We start from the raw sequence: 20,109 nt of genomic DNA, 5'->3' as shown, positions 1-20,109 counted from the left end.
AATGTTTAGAAGGTTTGAAATTTTGTATTAGAAGTTTAAAACTCCTATTTAAAATATACCTTAAAGGGGCTCGCAAGTGGCCGGCCAGTCTACAGGGGTCACTAGTGCATGGTGAGCCAAGGACACCCTGGACGACCTTAGCCCTAAGACAGCCATAAGACTGATTTAACAATGCTTTATCAAATATTAATGAAAGCAAATATTTGTGTTAGTGACGATACCCCTGTTAAGACTAACCTTCTTAAATAGCTATAAGCAATGCAGTTGTAACCCTAAGGGAATCTCCCATAGATTATGTTGGATCGCTGGATAGCAACCAGTGGGACTAGGGTGTCGTTGTTTAAACTTCCTTTTCTGTACTGTTTAGTTTAGTCAATTCTTCCTTTCTGTATTATTTTAGTTTAGTTGTTGCACGTTTAATTTATTTTATTTAGTTTTAGTTCTAATAAAACTGTTCCTTTGTATTCATTAGAAACATCGTCTAGTCTGATTATTTCGATAAAGGTCAGTTTCTAAATGACCAATTCAAAATAAGGTATTTTATTATTACAATTTAAACTTGTCCAAATGCAAATATACCTTGCACACTACAGTGTATTGTAATGTAGTAGGTTGTACATCACTAAAGTAGAAAATGTCCTGGCATCGATTTACATCAGACATCCGACTGAGAAAACAGTGGATATCAAAAATTAACAGGAAAAACTACACTGAGCGCAACTGGCATCCACCCCATTCAGTTTGTGGAAGAATGTGGCTGTGTGCTCTGCCCCTGTGTGTATTTTGTGTTATATGTTGCGTATTTTGGCCTCGTGCCGTGTGCTGTTTTTCTGTTTGAATTGTTTATTTGTAATAAAAGCACTGAGCGCAGCAGCGTCTCAGTTTCTTCTGCCAGTACTGCCTGTCTGCGTGTTTACTCCTTTCTGGCCTGATGTCACCCTACAGCCAGCCTGTTCAAAGCCATTTCGTCGATCCAGATGAGTTTAAATCTCCTTCTCCAAATCAGGCTAAAATGCTTGAAATTAAACCTGGAAAACACGAAATAAAGAAGGATGCAGTACCCAGTCTGGTTTTGGGAAAGGAGGGGGAGGGGAGAACTGTCCTCAAACTATGAAAACAAAGGAGTTTGGCAGTCATAAAGCGACACACAGCTTGGTGAGTTCACTTCATAAATACACTTTCATTACAGCTTGCCAAGTGGTACTCATATTGTCGTGTTATAAGAAATGTTCAATTACATCACAGTATAATATAGATATTAATTTATTTTACCACATAGCCTTGTGTCAAACCCCAGGCTGGACTTCGTTGAGCCTGTCATGAAATGTAAACATATTCAGTGGAATTTTTAAAAAAACGAGTTGCGGAAGTAATTATTTAATTATATGAATATAAAAGATACAATTATATAATACAATGTTTTTGGTGTACCCTGGCATAGCATTTCTAAAGACTCTGTGCAATTATGTGTTAGACAATCAAGCTTCTTACGATCAGGTGGATAATGAGCCGGACAAGCACCATAGCATCAATGAGCTTAATACAGCTGAGTCATTGATAATTTTGACAGAGGTCTCCTGAAATAGTAATGTTGGAGTTCAAACAGAACTGCAATATGAGGTTGGTATAGTAAACATTTACAGCTTTGATAAATCATTAAAAGTTTCCCAACAGTAGCTGGCAACTTAAATATTTAATAGCATTTCAACAAAATCAACTGAAAGACACTGAATATAATTTCAGGTTTCAGATGTTGGAGTGCAGTGTTCCCTACAGCTCAAACCAGGTACCAGAGTAAAAATTTGTCAGGCTAATATTACCTCATCAGTTACAAGCAGAAGTGTTACTGCAAAGCCAGTTACTACTGATGCAGGTATTTTTTGTCAACTTCTGACACATATGATGTTTCCCAGTGAAAAGGAACTTGAGACTGAGGAGGAATTTATGGAGGTACAAGATAATGATGCAGAGTATGTTCCCGGTGATGAGACTATGGATGATGAGATTGAATACATGGATCAAAGGTCAGTCTACCTTTTTGTTAAACATAAAATCATAGTTAATTCATTTTCCTAAAAAAAACCCACACATTTCACATTTAAATCCTCCTGTTTTATTTTAATTGTGGACTGCAAAATAAAAAAAATAAAAAAAACTGCTATCAGGTTATGCTTTTATTGCAGAGATAACCTTCATTGCGACAGAAGAATGTTCATTGTGTCTGCATCGTGCTTGATTTCGCTTCTTTCCTTATGTGCTTTGTGTGGGTCTTGCTGCAAAGTTTTGCTTAGGGCAAGAAGTGGGACCGCAGTACTTATGGAAAGCTTATGTGACCAATGCAAAGAAAAATACTGCTGGTGGTTACACTCGCTCTTGGGCAGCAAGCCTGAGGGCAATCTTAGAATTTCTGCAGCTTGATGGTTCTCAGGTTGTAGCCCAGCAAAAGCACTGAACATCTTGCACCATGCAAAGGTAGACTAATACATGAAACACAGTTTGAAATTAATGTTTCTAGAAGATAAACATCCTTTATTATGTACATAGTAAGAGATTTTAATGATGGTTACTGTACGTGTAATGATAAATAAAACATTTAAAAAAAAACAAAAAAAAAAACAGCTTTAATAGTGGTGCAATGTTTTTTTTTTTTTTTTTTTTTTTTATATACTGTACCTGTAACAGATAAACAGTAATTTTCTTTTTATATTGTGATTCTATTATTACATTTTAGGTTCCTAGTATTTCTTGAGGGCATATAACCTTAAGCAGCACTGCTATTTGGTTCCAGCAGTTAATAATACCTGGATAAAGCTGTGTAGTAAATTGATAGATGAGATAAGTGCATACTGAGAACCACTGCATTTGGGAGATGGTCGCTATGATTCCCTGGTCACAGTGCAAAGTATGGGACCTACACTGAAGGATATTCAAAAGAGTAAAGTTCTAGAACTGAAGCTGGTTCAGGCACAGACATTTAATAACATTTACAAGAACATATACAGTATTACTATTCATTTCAGCTAATATTAATATGAAATAAGGTATTGTTTAGCACCTCAACAATTTCAGAATGTTTTGCTACTTATTTTAATCATGGGAAATAAGGCAAAGTTCAAACCTTAGAATGTAAAAGGTAATCGAAAAAGGGGTGTTCATTTAGCATTTAAAAAAAGGCATCATGCTGCAACAGATTAAAATTAATTAAAGATTGTTTCATGTATTTCAGTCAAATGAACCAACAAGCTCCAATACTATGGAACTTGGACTGAAAAGATGCATGGCAAAGCTTCATCAAGACCATCCAGAAGTAAAACAACTAGTGATAGACCGACATGTCAGTGTTAGAAAGTTTGAGAACCAAGTGCTCTACTATCAACCACTTTTTTGACTGTTGGCATACTTCCAAAGGTTGTAGTTTAAATTAAGGCTAAAATGAATTGCGCACACACATTATATAAGTTTGTATAATTAAGTATTTCGATTTTTGTGGAGGTTAAGGTATTACAAAGAAGCTTCTGGCTATATTTGTCCGAAAGGAATACCAGACTGTTAAAGACTGGATCCCATCCATTGTCAATCATCTGTATTGGTGTGCGACAACAAGTGATGGCAATTCTGACCTGGTCATTGAAATGACATCCATTTACATGAGAATGACCTGCTTCACCAATGTCAGCATGCGTAACTCTATGACAGGAATTAGTTCAGAAAAGGATTGGATAACATTTGAAATAGTTTATCAAATGTTGAAAATTTTTAATTTCAAAATTTATATTATTTACAATTGTATACATTTCCACCTTTTCCCCCATTTTCCTATGTTCAAGAGCTCACAAAGCAGTGCAGGACATAGTTTGTGTAATGACATAGCCAAATGGTCACCAAACAACCAGACATCAGCTCTGAAGTCAATCCACAAAATTATCTGCTTCTTTGCAAGTCAACATATTTATTTTACCCACAGATTTAGGCCAGTAAAAATGACAATTTTTACTAGTATGAACTACTGCAATTGCAATTTTAATTTTGATAACCCTAAGCATATATGTAATTGTGGATATATATCAAGAGACAAAACAGCAGTTCATAGTTAATTCTAGTTTTTGTGACTTGTTCTTGTGGGAATGGGGGGAAATTGAGTTGAGAAGCATTTCAATTAACAGCTTTTTATCAATTTGAACTTTTTATTTTCAGATGTTATCTGGCTGCATTACATTTTAATGAGAACAGTGGACGAGTGCAACTTGTGACAAAACAAGGGAACCAGCAGTGGTCCATTTCCTATCCGAAGACAAAGGAGGACAAGGAGTTGTGAAGCAAGTGAACATCCCCAATCACATATGGTATTATATACTAATTCTTTTAATTTCATGTAGCACTTAGCAATTTAATTAAAATAAATGTGGAAATATATTCTAAATCTAACTAAAGCAGCAGCAAGCAAGGTGTACACAAGTAATTATAGTAATTTACAGTAAATTGTGTGCACGGCTCAGTAGAATAAAAAAGGTAGTAGTAGCTGACTTTTTTTGAGTTCATAAGTATAATTTATTAAAGACATTCTCCTGTGTTGCAAAACTGCAACAAGGCTTGAAATAGTAGACAGTGTTTCTCCAAGTAAAATGTACTCTACTCCTACATACTCCAACACAAAATAGTAAACAGACATCTTAAACCAGCAAATAGTAGATAGAATAGTAATAGTAAATAATAGTAGATAGAAGGCTTGAGCCATGTGGGGAGTGCTGCTCTCCATTGTTACCCTGGTTTGTTTACCAATTATGAACTTTTAGACTTTTGTATCAGTGATAAATTTTCACTCTTGCAGACTACGTTGCTACGCTCTGGGGAGAAGTGTTGCGTCTGAGTGCCATATATCCCACAAATGCACAGGCCACACTGGAAGTTCCTGAACCTTTAACAGCACAGTCTGATCTAGCTGAGAAGAGTGAGCTGGTTACCTAACAATACAGTCGACTCGTTTGAATTGAATACAGTTGTTAAAGTTAAGTTGCCTATGTATTGGTTTTTTAATTATAGTTGCTTAGTTTTTTTAAATATTGTAATTCAAATTATTAAAATTTTATTTGAAATATTGTAATTAATAGCTCTAGTGGGCATTAACTCATTGACTGCCAAGGGTGACCATTAGCTGCATTATACCAAATGTGATTACTCTTGGGTATCTAGCGCTGGCAGTCAAATTATTTTTTTAATATATATTTTTTTATAAGTAGGGGATTGAAAAGATATCAAATAAACAATAAAAGATTTTCTAAATGAATTATTTTTATGTGCACCATCATTGTTTTAAAGAATATTAAAGAAAACTGTTAAATATATTTTTTTAAACAGTGATAACGCCTCTCGATGACAACTTCAACTCCTGAGACATAACTCCCGTCACGGTCATTTATAATACGTCATCATCGACGGGAAGTAACGCTCAATTTTATTTTTTATATAGCGTCTTTCATAACAGGTCACTACAAAGTGCCTTACAAGGATAAGGATTAAAAAAAAATACATATTACTGAACAACACAGTTAAGTATTAAAAAAGAACAGAATAAAAACAAAACATACAGGCCTAAACTATATTATGAAAATGTGATCTTGATCTAGTTAATAAAACCATTATGAACAATATGGGAGAAAGAGAATATCAGCTCACTGGGATAAAAATTCATTGACAGAAGGAGCTCTCTAATTGTGATGGGCAATTTTTGGGTGTCATAACTAAAAGTAACCCAGCAGCCAGTGATCGGAGCGGGTAACTAGGGACATAGGATTTGAAAAGATGAGCAAGACGATTTATAGTAGGTGTGGCAAACCCTGGTCCTGGAGAGCCTCAGGGTCTCCTGGATAACTGCATCACTTGAAATGAAAATACAGCTGCATGAGGATTACACGGAGAAGAAAATGGCGACGGATTACGTACAAACCTTATTATATAATATAGTACAATATTTAATTTCCTGCTTTTGGAGCGTGTTCTTATGTACTTGGTGCGTATGTAAATGTAAAATAATAATAATAATCTTTATTTTTATATACCGCCTTTCATAGTGGACCACCATCACAAAGCACTTTACAATATACAAGACTAGGGTGTGTGAACTATGCGTCAGCTGCAGAGTCACTTACAACAATGTCTCACCTGAAAGACGGAGCACAAGAAGGTTAAGTGACTTGCTCAGGGTCACACAATGAGTCAGTGGCTGAGCTGGGATTTGAACTGGGACCTGCTGGTTACAAGCCCATTTCTTTAACCACTGGACCACACAGCCTTCAAAATATAATGGCAGTTGACTGTACTTACTCATGCTGGTGCTCCTCATCTCCCAAGCGGCCTTCATGTAGCACATAAGCATAGGCACAAGCTTCAAGTACATACGCACTCAAGCAGGTATCACGACACCCCTGGTGCTGTGTGATGCACTGCACAGATTTTCCTCACTCGGACCCTAACCTTTCCAGCACTGCTGGGTATTTGTGGCAACAAACGTTTTCCTGTGTGGTGGGCATTTCTACACGGACTTCACAAAAACACCTGTTTCAGAAGCAAAGAAAGTGAATTCAATTAAACTTACACTTTAACAGTTTTCTAATATTATCGTTAATTTAACTACAGTGTTTTATTTCCTAAATTCTTATATAGTTGTAAAACTTTTCAGTGCATACCCAGATTCTACAGCAGGCTACCGTTTTTTTTTTTTTTTTTGCTTGTTTGTTTTGATGAATTGCATGTCAGAACTGCATCAACACTGTGGTGTGGGTGGTAACATTAGATGCTTTTCTAGCTTGATGATATACGCTCCGCTGTTTACTAACATAGGGTGTTAGTGATTCAATCTGAGTTAGTGTTGATTTTAAAATTATATTTATCTACTATTGATTCCACACAACTCAATTTTAATACACCACCACTCAAAGTATTACTTTGAAATGTTTATATATCTGTGGCGATGCGTCCGTCCGAAAACGCTTGGTGACTCGCAACTTGAGATTTATATTTTTTGCAACAAAGTCCCTTCATTGAATAATAATAATAATAATAATAATGTAAGGATGACATTGTGTATTTCTAATCATTAGTTAGTGTTTAGCGTTCACTGTTGAGTGGCAGAGTTAAAAGAAAGATAACTAGAGTGAAACAAATACACATAAAATATTATCCTTACATTATTATAATTATTATTCAACAAAGGGGCTTTGTATCAAATACAAGTGTAAAACATTAAGTAAAAAGATACTGTATTTTTTAAATCGTTTTGATATTTTATAAACTGTACATTTCTCTTTTTGTTTATATTGCAGCTCTTCTACAAAAGCAAAATTATTAAAAGGACTATTAAGATTTGAAAAAAAAACAGGTTATTTGTTTAAAGTACATCCCTTTGTGAAATCTAATAGAAAAGTTAGACCATTTTTGTTTTGTTTTACAAGTAAAGAATTACATTTTTTCATACCATTCCATTGTTAGAAAAACATTTATAAAGAAGCAACAATTAACTCATAGTTGTTTTTTGTCTTATGAAGTGGTCAACTTAAATAGTTTCTGCTTGTAAAATTATAAAAGTTTATTTGTGGTATTTAATTGTTTCAGTGCATTAGTTAGCTGCCATCATTTGACCTTGGCAGTTTTTATTAGAAGGATACTACACTATTCCTTATTTAATACTTTATTTTAGGTACTTTAGAAATTGTAGAGTATTGTTGTTGCTGAAACAGAAAAGCAAAGGAAGTGCAATCATCTCGAGACATTTATTGCACTTGGTACATAAAAATCTGTAAAAATGGTTCAACTTGCTAGCTATTGAGTTGGTATTTATCCGAATAATCGATTAATCGAAGCAATAATCGATAGATTAATCGATTACATGCAGCACTAACAAATAGGCTAACAAATACTGTACAACCACTCCCTCATTTTATCGGGGTGTCAGGGTCCAATATAAATACTCTACGCAACCCGCTTTCTCATTTTTCGTATAGAAAGCAGCACCCCAATTAATTCCATGAGTTTTTCTATCCTTTCTCAAATGTCAAACCCGTTGCACTGAAAGAATCCCATTATAAACATAGGAGGCTTGTTGCTAGGGAGCTGACATCACGGCCTTGTGACTTTGCCAGTGCATTGCTGCCACACGTGAACATCTCGTTGGCTAAAATAAAAACTGCTTCAACAGATATTTAATTTGCTTTGTGTTATTGTGCAATATGTGTGTATATGATAAGTATGACATTAATGTTTTGTTTTTATTTGTTTTGTATATTTTTGTTTGTGATGTGCAGTACAAAATAAAACGTACAGAAATTCTAAGTGCAATTGCCTATAAATAGTGCAGCCAAGACATGCGCAGTTAAAGTAAAAATGGGGAGCCAACTCCAGGACCGCGATATATCCGAATTTGCAGTACAGCAAGGGCCGATATAATGAGGGGTGGGTGTACATTTACCACATGCACAAAACTTTCTCTTGTCAAAAGCAATACTTTAAAAATATGCTTACCGTTGGTCTGTAAGTCGGCCTACCACCAGAAGAACAAGCTTCTCCCTCGTCCTCAGACACAGACTTCGCCTCACTCTCCATCATGTTAACTGGGTCGTTTTTGTTCAACATGCTAGGGTCCACCTCGTAAGGGACATACATTTTGTTAAGGCAAGAAATTCTCAAACTATCATTTTCTTCAGAAGACATTGTGGTTTCTAAATCACAACGGCAAAGTTGACGTCAGAAGTCTTGTTCTCACGCCTAAGGGTGAACTGGAGTTTGTCTTCTGAACTTCGGGTGCTTCCGATTTTCGGGTATAAAAATGGACTAAAGGCATTGTATTTATTTATTTATGAAAGGTAATTTTACCCTCAAATATCACTATGTTAAGTAACAACTGTGAAAATTACAGGAAATTTTCAAATTCCTTTGCCTATCCCCTTTAATCCATTCCAATAGATTAATATCAGTTCACAATGTAATGGTTCAACACTAATGTCTTGCTTAATATACAAACTAGTTAAAGCACATCAGATTTCTATGGATCATAGGAACGTGGACAGAGAATTGTGGGAACCTGGAACCAACTCACCAGTAATGTTGCTGAAGCCGACACCCTGGGATCCTTCAATAAGCTGCTTGATGAGATTCTGGGATCACTAAGCTACTAACAACCAAGCAAGCAAAATGGCTGAATGGCTTCCTCTCATTTGTAAACTTTATGTTCTTATCTTTACTGGACCAGAAAATTCTCTTGACACACCTGCCTAAAAGTATATTATAATTCCTTACACACACACACACACACACACACACACACACACACACACACACACACACACGTATTGTGAACAAGCTGGCCGTAGTTCAGGTTTGTGCCCCTTTAAAAACTGTTTTTAGCGCTTATGCGTACTTTTATTCACAATACAAACAAACAAACAAAAATCTATCTCTCATTGAGCACTCACTACACTTATGCAGGTCCCTGTCTAACATGCAGGACTGCTAAGCTGTTTACCTGACATATAACACCAAAACAAAAAACTTTAATACAGTTTTTTATAAAACTAAACATAGGTTTTAAACAGACCTTTAGACTTTCAGTCGGGCTCTTCATTGCACAGCAGCAGCAGCCTCGAGCAGACTGGCTGCACTCCTTATAAACCGTGAACCTGTCTCTAATTCTCAATAACGGCCAGGTGCAGGTGTTAATTAACAATTAAGAATTATTAACAATTAAACTAAACAATTAGCTTGGCAGGGAGACTTTTTAACCCCGCCCCTGCCATAAAACAAACAAACATTCATAGGATTTGCAGGCCCTCTGTCCTGCCACATCCGTTACTATATATATATATATATATATATATATATATATATATATATATATATATATATATATATATATATATATATATATATTATATATATACTACACCTTTTGTTTACAGTCGGTAAAATTAGTCTGTTATATTGGTAACCTGTTACATGGTTATGGTACGGTACCTATTAAACAGTATTGGTAGGGCTAGAAATTTGTCATGGAAAATTTGGACATAAACCACGGAGCAGTCACGGTCAATGTGTTCAAAATCACGAAGAAAATGACAGAGGAAGAATAAAGTCACAGGGATAAAAAAAAATAATAATAAAAGCATATTGCAGTGCCTGGTGCGCACAGGTTCAGCAAAGAAGGACAAGACAAGCAAATGGAATTTCAATGTGTTGCCTTTTTTTATTCGCTTGCAACGGTGACTGTCTAACAGTCGCATTTATAAGTGCTGAACTAAGAAGAGAATAAAGACGCAAACAGAGGAAATGGTAAGCAGCCGAGAAGCGTAACACATTTTGGGGGTGAGAAATACAGACGAGGAAAACACAAAGAGGGTGTGGGGCAGACAAGAGACATGTACATTAAATTAAGTGCAACCGCACAACAATTAAACAACAAGTAGAACAATCATTTCAATTAAAAAGTGAAAATGCTTCAATGTATGTCCTGCAGCTGGTAGTTAGTATAGCACACACACACACACACACACACACACAAACACACACATGTTTGTATTCCTCTACTTGTGGGGACTTCTCATTGACTCTCACTGTATTTGTATTTACTATTTATAACTCCAGTCAGACACACACAGGGTGAAAGTTGACTACAAACTAAATAATTTGGCACTTTTATATTTTTTTTTTAAAAGCATATTTAGTTCTTTAAAAAAGTGTTTTACAAAGTCCCCACAACGTCATTTTTTCAGGAGTTACTATCTTTGTTGGGACATTTTCTCAAATTTTGTCCCCACATTGATAGTAATACCTGCCCATACACACACACACACACGCCCCGAATTTATGAACTGTTAACATAACAGCAAAAATCGCGAACACTAGAAAGTCGCGGAATCTGTGACACCCGCAACCACCGTGACTAAATCCCAGCCCTAATTTTGTTTTTTTTCCCCACAAACATTGAACTGAATGTGGGAAAACAACCCACAATTACATAGAGGCAGTATGAAACAAGCACAGTGTCATTGAAAATATTTTCAAAACAAAGGATTCAACAGTTGTGGTTTTCCCAAATTGAACCGGCATACAGAAAATTACAAACCGACAATACCAACAAAAGATAAAAACAAACCAAAACCTAAAGAGATTTTTTTTTTGTACAATGAAAAAGCGTAATTCGTCTCAGAACTATGCCAGCTGCATTTTCAGGAGCTCATTTCAAACCTTGCTACATGCAAATGGTTCATATTAACTTTGTTGCTGCATTCTATCAGCATATTGATTGAATTCAGTGTAACAGCCTAATCCACAGGGTTAAATACATTACAGTCATCTCCACGTACTGCAACACCTCCTAAGAGAACACTTCACCTTGTGGTGAAACAGAATTTTCCCATTGTAAATGCTCTGCCTGAAGGAACAGGAACTTCGTTTAAAAGAACACCTATTTGGCACAGACAGCAATTCGTTGGTAACCAAGGGGAGCTGCATTAATAACCGTTATGTTACAATTCATGCGTGTATTCATAATTACTATTAGAGACACTGCTGCATTTTTACCATATGTAGGGGTGCTTTGTTAACTAAGTTTGTTAGTTAGTTTATGTTAATTTCATATGTTGATGAACATGCGTCATGCCATAAGTAATAAATACATTTGTATATTGAGTCATACCATGATTGACCTTGGCATATTGTGTCCAGTGGTCAGCTCTGTCTTAGAGAACACTTCGGCTAAGAGAACACTTTGCTTGCTTCCCGAGGGATACTCTCTTAGCCAGAGACTACTGTATAATAACAGGTAAAATAAACCAGCTTAATAAACGAGAACTTTGTGTATGGTTTTGGGTGGACTGACTGGAGGCCTGAGTTCTGCTTTAGTTTTTTGCTGACATAAATCTAAGTGACATTTTAAATTACAAGTGTATCCTCATCAGAATCTATTTAAAAATGCTGCCAAACATCTCAGTCACTGAAGCCAACATGTTAATTAGGTAATTGCAATTTTGAAAGCCACGAACTGCAGTGACTTGCACATGATTTGCTACTTAGAACCAATCACAACAACAATGAGGTTATTAGGAAAATAATAAATAAAAAAGGCAACATTTGTGCCATTTTTATGACAGAAGATAATGTCTCATCTTCATGCTATTTACATATTCATTGCAAAGACCATGTTAAGATAATGTTAAGTTTGTGACCCAAACCCACAAGACCAACCATTACGCACATGTGGGTACCTGAGGAGACTCCACACTTTCTCTGCCTATGCTCCAATGCCTATAGGCAGAACATGTCACACTTTATATACCATACATAGAATGCCCAGACTGAAAAAACAACTTGACTCATATCACATCTTTACTCGTGGTTTGGTTACACTCTAAAAAGGGCATTTTTATTTTACATTGGGAAGGCGGCTTAAAAAGAGGCTTCCATTTGTTTTTGGACAAGTTTGAAGCATATGTATGGGTACTCTGAATGACAGCAAACTAATAAGTGCACATTCAAATGTAAAATACTAAATTACTCATAGAAATTATGGACTATGAAGTGTAGGCCTATGTATTTAATTAATAAAATGTTTCACAAAATCTTTTTTTTTTTTTTTTTTTTTTTTCACAGCAGCTCTACAGTTGAGCCACATTCCAAATCACAGTTCCTATATACATCATAAAGTGTGTGTGTGTGTGTATATATATATATATATATATATATATATATATATATATATATATATATATATATATATATATCAAAGGTGAGGTATTTGCCAAATTGTTCAATGATTACAAACATTTCTAAATACTGCATTAATAAATGGTGCTATGGCAATATCAACATCAAAATCACAGCAAGCGGGCAATTGTTTACTTAAGGGGAATGTTTGTTGTTCCTTATTTGCTAGCTGCTTCTGACTCCCATTTTTTCTTCATTGGTCAGCGCTAAGGGAATTCTGCCAGCGCCAAGCTCAAACTCCCTTCAGAATCCCAGCATGACAGGGGTGGCACAATCCAACAAATTTATAGCACCTTGCCCTCAAAAATCGGGCCAAAAATGAATCATAAGCTTGAAATAATGCTGTTCATATGAATGTGTAGAAATTGCTTACAGTACTTAAATAAAATCTATAAGGCGATAATTGTTTATATGTAACAACATTAATTCTTACCACATTTAATAAAATTTAAATAAAATGTATGGTGTTGATTTTTTTTTTTTTTTTTCACAAGGACACTGCCGAAGAGAGCAAATGCATCAATCAGATAGTGTGTACCCATCAGTCTGTGGCTTATACAACTGGTTTGATATTACACTTAATGAAATCAAACCCACAGGTAAAATATAGGTCATTATTGATTGATAATGCTAGCAGTGTTTAGGAATCAAGTTACTAGGAGTGTGTTTAACTATGATCAAAACAGGAGTACCAGTAAAATTCAAATTCTACCAACAAATACCGCATAGTTTTGAACTAACGCCACAGCGTTTATTTGAAATTTCTAAAAACAGCTATAGCGCTTATCCAAAGATGGAGCTTATTCAAAGGTGTATGTTTTTTTCGAAAGGCGCAATTTTTTATTGAGTTTTACAGTATTTGAGGGAGGCGTATGTATATTTAAGTTTATTTTTGCGGATACAATTTGATCAGGATGGCAAAGTTCTATAACTTTGAACTGAAAGCTGTTGAGCTTGCAGATTAGACCAGTGTTTGACTAGATTAGGTCACATACCAGTGTAGCATGTAGAGGAAAATAACAACAAGAGAGAAATGTCAATTTTCTTTTAACATTTTTCTTATAGCAGTTTATCAGAGTCGCAGGGCTGCACTCTTTAACATACGGTGCATTTCTTTCGATTCCACCAGCAAGACAACTAAACACTCACAGGTCTCCTGATCCAGACAGGGCTTCGCTGAGGAAGATGAGTTTATCGCCACAGCGGGAGCTACACTAGCTTCTCCTCCCCATTGACACTCCAAAACACCACACCCCGACTCTCCTGTCTGGAGCATAATTCTGCAGCATCTCTTATTAGAAAAAATACCATGCACACAACCAAAACAGAATTCCATTTAAGAAACTTGAATAATAATTACACAGCTCCTGCATTACAACTAAAATGTATTACTTTTCTTGCTAATTCCTATATACAATACCAGTCAAAAGTTTGAGTACACTTGCTGGAAACTAGTTTTTTTCATAATTGACAATGTTTTACGTTGTATACGTTTCTGTAAATAATTGAAAATAAAAGCATGTCACAATATACAAAACAAAACATAAGGAGTATCAAAGCAATGTTGAAGAAAATTGAAAATTGTCTCTAAATCTTGGATTCCTCAAAATAGCCACCCTTTGCCAGTTCTACGGTATCACCCATCTTGTATCACCCCAGTTGATGTTGAAACATCTGTACTTCTAGTAGCATTTAGCTGAGCTTGTATTTCAGGGACAGTTAATCACTGGTTTTGCAGACTTGTGACTTGAATGAACTTGTTCTCTGATTCTGAGGTCATCCTTGGCCTGTGACCTTGTTCGGTCCTCATGAGTGCCAGTTTCTTCAAATCGTTTGATGCTCTTGGCCACAGTAGTTACAAACCAACTAGTTAACTCAGAGAACAGCTAACAAAGACACTTTTATACTTAGGCCAGTGTTATACACATTTCAGACTTTTAACTGACTTGGACTTCAGACTGAAATCGCCTTGCTTTGGATGACCATTTCATTGAAATTGACAAGATTTACATTTTCATTTAAAAATTACATTTTTGAATGCAATTCACTTATGATTATCAGCTTCTATAAGGACACGCATCATATAATGAAATATTAAGTGTTTATAGATAAGTTTATACCGTTAAAAGCACAGATAATCATGAAAAACCTGGTTTGAATCAGGAGTACGCAAACATTTGATGCGTGCGTGCGTGCGTGCGTGCGTGCGTGCGGGCGGGCGTGCGGGTGGGCGGGGCCCGGCTGAAGCACCAGCAACCAGGGCCCTCCACACAGCAGCAGCCCTGAGCACACTGGCTGCTTTCTTTACATACCCTGCACCTGGCTCTAATTTACAATGATCACCAGGTGCAGGGAACAATTAATAATAAAACAATTAACAATTAAATACACAAATGTGCATTCGCACATGTTTTTGGCAGGGAGGATATTAACCCCCTCCCTGCCGTGTTACAATATATTTTAGTGCTGTATCAGTGCATAGTGGTGTGTACCTATGGTATTCTTTTTTTGTTTGGGTTCCATAAACTACCGATATGCTCCAGTGTGTAACTGTATTCTTTTAAATACAATTTATTCAAGTTTATTCAATTAATTTTGTTTCTGTTTGTAATGTTTTGCCATGCTGTGTTTTGTAGAAGTTTCTTCATTAAGAGCTGCATTAGGGAAAAAAAAATGCACGTGTCATTATTGAGACGGGCATTTATTCAAAGGCGGCACCTACTACAAATCTGATATCTAAATGCGGTGTTTATTCAAGGGTGGCGGTAATTCAGTGTAACACAGTACTAAAGGCAAGCCAAATCATTTTATATTTCAGCAAATCAATAAAAAAAAAAAAAAAAAACATCAGCAGATCATATCCCATTGGTTTATTTTTTAAAATTATTTTTAAAGTTACTGCTAAATTATAATTCAGATGCTTAAATATACTAAAAAGATAAAATGCAGTTTTGCAGTCCTGGCAGAATTAATTGGACATTTCTTTACCCTCCCTCGTAAAATGCTCTATTTACAGTGACCTGACACTATAAGCTTAGTGACATTTAAAAACATTTTGCCTTGAGTTATACATGACATGCTTTTGCTGGCTATTCTAATGTATCTATAAAACTAAACTGGTGTTGATATTGTATTTTGATTGAATACTGCACATGTATAGTTAATATCATAGCTCATGTATGTTCTTTCTATTTTCCAGCTTCTTAACCTTCTTTATTAGACCCTGGATCACTGAAGGTTAGTACTACTGTACCATGCAAAAGTGTACTGTATCTAAATTAGAATATTTCCTTTTTAGACTTTGACAACAATGGCACTGTGTGGCCCTTGTTCAGGACCAGGAGCAGGATGACACAGCGACAATAATTCCCATTTCATGTTGACACTGATTTAAAAAAGCGCTATGAAGTGCTCCCTTGTCATTATGGTTGAAACACTGTGAAGTCAAGTGTCTGAATGCCAAAATGATAACCATGATGTCATAAAACTCCCTGACCACAAGCTAAATGACCTGCTCACACACACACACACACACACACACACACACACACATTTTATATTTTATTTAAATATGAATTGAAGACATTTCTGTTTACATGGAACTTGATGTCACAACATGTTAATACACCAGCATTTCATCATTTAGTGCTGTTCATCACATTTTTTGCAGCTATGAAGGGGCACTCTCTAAAACCTGCCACTCTCAAGGGGGTGGTCCCTCCAGGGTAAGCTTGAGGCATGGTTTACAAAACCACTGATTGTTCTATCCCAGCAATTTTAAATTATGTCTTAACATAAAACCAGCTGCTATCTACCGTATATTACTTTAAGTTATCTATTTTTAAGGCCTCTTAAAATCAATTATGTATCATTTCAAAAGCACCACAGAATCTCTATCAAACCAAAACAAATGTTATCTTATTCGTAACATCTCCCAAGAATACTAATAATGAACTTATCAGCTGTCTGCTTTTCAAATAAGAAATGTATTGCAAAGATTCTGCATTGCACATATTGGACATGTTGTACAAATTTAATCTGTGCATTTTTTTTTTTTTTAATATTTATTTACTCACCCGCCCATATATAACCATGACCAGCAAATAATGGATCTACTATACATTTGGCATTACCCTGAATTTCAAGCCTTTCCACCAATAAACAATTGACATATTGCAAAAAAACAAACATATTGCCACAAAACATGCAGAATAGCCAATAATCACATACTGTGCACATCCATTTTTTTTAAATGAGTAATTCTAACAGACCAAAGTCTATGGAGAGGTAGCAAAAAAGAATGACAAAAAACACATCTAACGTTTTTACTTTTGTTTGCCACAGTCGACTGTCGTGAAACGTGTACAACAATATTTATAGAGCAAATCCTGGGTGGATATTTGTTTTTGCTGGGTATCTTGGGAACAAAAACAATCGCGTGCTGTCAAAAGACAGCTACAGTGCTGTTTAAACCCGTTCAATAGGAGAGAGTACTGTGCAAACCACTCCGCACAGCGAGCAATTTCTGGCAAGCGGTGTCTATGTCCAAATGGGAAACGAAACTGACGTTTATAAAAAAAACCAAACCGTACATAAAACAAACAAGCTTACCTGCTGTCTTTGATTATGTGCGTTACATTTCTTTTTTTTTTTTTTTTTCTCTCGGTTCCGTTACAGTACTGCCAGCGCCATGTTATTGCTCTCCCGTGCGCTTACAATCCCTTATTGATACGAAGACAGTGTGCTACATCCGGGCTGTTGTTGAGCTGAGCTTCAAGCTGCCAGGCAGTGGGAAATTAGACCACCTAGGGCAAGTATTGATGGTGATAATTCGAGAGAAACAGGCAAGTGCGAGATAGTGAGCTGTACAACACATGATTTGGTCAATTACAAATATATGTTTTACTTTATGGAGCATTCACAGTACAAGATAAGTGCCTGCCAAGTGCCCATCACTCAACATAGACCAGTGTTGTCAGACAATCCGGTGAACCGTCTTGGTGTTAGACGGTTTCCTGGGGTATTGTGCTCTCCTACCTCAATTATCGTTTATTATAGAGCTATTTCTACATAATTTTGAAATTATGATATTTCCATGTACATCCCAACATTTCGGTGTTTAGGGTTGGGAATATAAGAATATTTTGTTTGTACAGCATGTATAACGTTTTTTGTTTGTTTTTTTTTGTTTGTTTTTTGAGACACACAATTGAAATTTGTTATTTTAATTAATAATGTCTTGATCGAATACAAAAAAACAATATTTCACAAATGTTTGAGAATTTGTATGTGCCATGCTTTCAGAAGCTAAAAGTTAATAGAGTTTAAACAGTTTCATTCTAATTTTGAATTTAAATAAGATACAACAACCAAGAAACACTGAAACAACTTTTATTAGTAGTAGTCCTAGTAGTCCTGCTAGTATTACTATGGAGTTATGCAAATAAGTATACGTGATTGCTTTAAATCATTAAATTGCTTTAATACTTCATTATGTTCTACTTCAGACAGTAAGCTACCACATGAATTTTGTAAAACCAAAAATGAGGGACTTGGTATATAATTAAAGTGAAGAAATTGTGGATTTATTTATTTATTTATTTATTTTTACTGTTTTGTGCATATTTTATAATATCAGCTGTGAAGCCCATTTAGAATGTTGATTTACACTGCCTTTATATTAGCTTTCATTTGTTTAAAAAAAATACAGATCTGACTGTATTGACATGTACATTCCCCAACCCAAACATTATCAGAATGAGCTTAGAATCTCAATAGCAAAAACTTCAAATCAATGCAAACACCTTTGAAAAACCAGACCCAAAAAACACTGTGAAGAATGCATTTTTAAATGGTTGAAATGTTAGGTATACTGTAGATTTGATGTTAATCAACCCCCATTCGGCTTAGCAGTAGTCTGCAGTTAAGTATACAGTCCAAGTCAAAACATTGGTGGTTATTAAAAATTAAAAAGATTAATGAAAAAAGTCCATATTTCATAACTAGTCAAAGCTATTTATTAAAAAGCAGAATAATTTGTCAGTTGTAAGCTACCTGTTTAACCTTCATACAAATCTTACATTTTTGCAAGATCACTTTATACAGCTAGTGTATTTGAACATAACCCTATTATTATAATGGAAGAAGTGGCACTGTGCCATGTTTAAGACCATCATGACATCTTGGCTAAATGCTCTTATTATTGTTTAGTTCAGCTTTCCATTTCTAATACAGCACTACAGAGCAGCCTTCTGCGCCATAGTGTTTTTCTATTACATAGTTAACTCTTTAAGTTTCAATCAGATGGATGGCGCGCAATTCTTAAATCCAAGGATGTTGATAGGAGTTTTTAACTGGAAAGGAAGAGGCATTGATCAATAGAACAACAAAAAAGAACATTGCCTTGCTTTATCAGGAGAGTTTACAACAAACTTGTCTGTGTTGTGCAGGTGGTCATCATTGTCTTTTAATTGTGGTGGGGTTATGTTAAGATGGTAAAGTTTATTGAAAATAAAAACAGTATAAACACTTTCTGTTAACCATATAGCACAGCGCATGTAAGTGCTGCATGTAGGTGCAGTAGATTAAGCACATATCGATCAAATCAATTTAATCTCCAATACAGATCTATGTCCCACTCAATATTGAACTCTGCTTTAAAATCTGTTTCTTCTAAAAGGTAGAATTCTTCCCATTCTGTAAATATATTATATTGGTACGGTATTAATTAATTATGAGTTATTAAGAAATATAAGAATCAGTCTTGCATTGCCTGCATTCAAAACTATATTCAGTGAAAAAAAAAAAATATAATGAAAAGAAGGTAGAGTGGTGGGAATCTAACCCACGACTAGGTGTTTATAAGCAGCTGGTTTAAGAAGATACAAAATCATACCTATTACAAAATACAGGTTTGCTGTGGAGAAAAATAATGAAATATGATCCAGATATACTGCACCCCATGGGCAAATTATATAAAGTGGTGTCATTGTCATAACCCCGTCAACATGTTAAGAAAACAGTCCAATTGTAACTTCCATTTTCAGGTACATTACTGTACTATCCCTCTGTTAATGCATTCGTCATGGAATACAAAGGTGTAACATTACTCAAATGTAGCATTCATAGTTAAGAATCTGGGCACTTTAATTTTTAATTTATGTTGGTTCTTGTTACAGTTACATTGCATTTTTTGAGTTGTCCCTACCATGACAAAATGAACACGGTAAGCTCGATGGAACACCCCCTTCTGGTTGAAACACTTTTTATCAAGCACTGAAATACAAAAAATATATTAAGCGCAGTGTGATGTTGTGCTGTACCTTGGCAAAAGGTAGATTGGCTAATGAAGATTAGGAT

The 20,109-nt window shown here is 35.4% G+C and overlaps 1 protein-coding gene and 1 long non-coding RNA gene across 5 annotated transcripts in view; one reads left to right on the top strand and one right to left on the bottom strand.

Moving 5' to 3' along the window:
• LOC121315925 (serine/threonine-protein kinase PAK 5-like) overlaps window positions 1-17,619 on the bottom strand; it is a 127,336-nt gene extending 109,717 nt beyond the window's left edge. The window contains exons 1-3 of one of the 4 annotated variants that reach the window (XM_041250538.1): window positions 17,362-17,619; window positions 8,515-8,637; window positions 6,322-6,552 (exon numbers count right to left, since the gene is read on the bottom strand). In XM_041250538.1, coding sequence (XP_041106472.1) covers window positions 6,322-6,394 — 73 coding nt within the window. In that variant the 5' untranslated portion in view covers window positions 6,395-6,552; window positions 8,515-8,637; window positions 17,362-17,619. The remainder of the gene's footprint in view (window positions 1-6,321; window positions 6,553-8,514; window positions 8,638-17,361) is intronic. The other 3 variants (XM_041250539.1, XM_041250541.1, XM_041250540.1) reach the window with 3 other exon arrangements.
• LOC121315926 lies at window positions 915-5,233 on the top strand. The gene is made up of 3 exons (XR_005950346.1): window positions 915-2,024; window positions 4,195-4,343; window positions 4,829-5,233. It is a non-coding gene; the product is annotated as an uncharacterized LOC121315926 (long non-coding RNA).
• Window positions 17,620-20,109: the final 2,490 nt, after the last annotated feature.

The sequence above is a fragment of the Polyodon spathula genome, chromosome 5 (genome assembly GCF_017654505.1).
Source record: "Polyodon spathula isolate WHYD16114869_AA chromosome 5, ASM1765450v1, whole genome shotgun sequence".
Classification (NCBI taxonomy): Eukaryota; Metazoa; Chordata; class Actinopteri; order Acipenseriformes; family Polyodontidae; genus Polyodon; species Polyodon spathula.
Note: the sequence above shows the minus strand (reverse complement) of the source record. Positions and strands in the feature narration are given on the sequence as shown.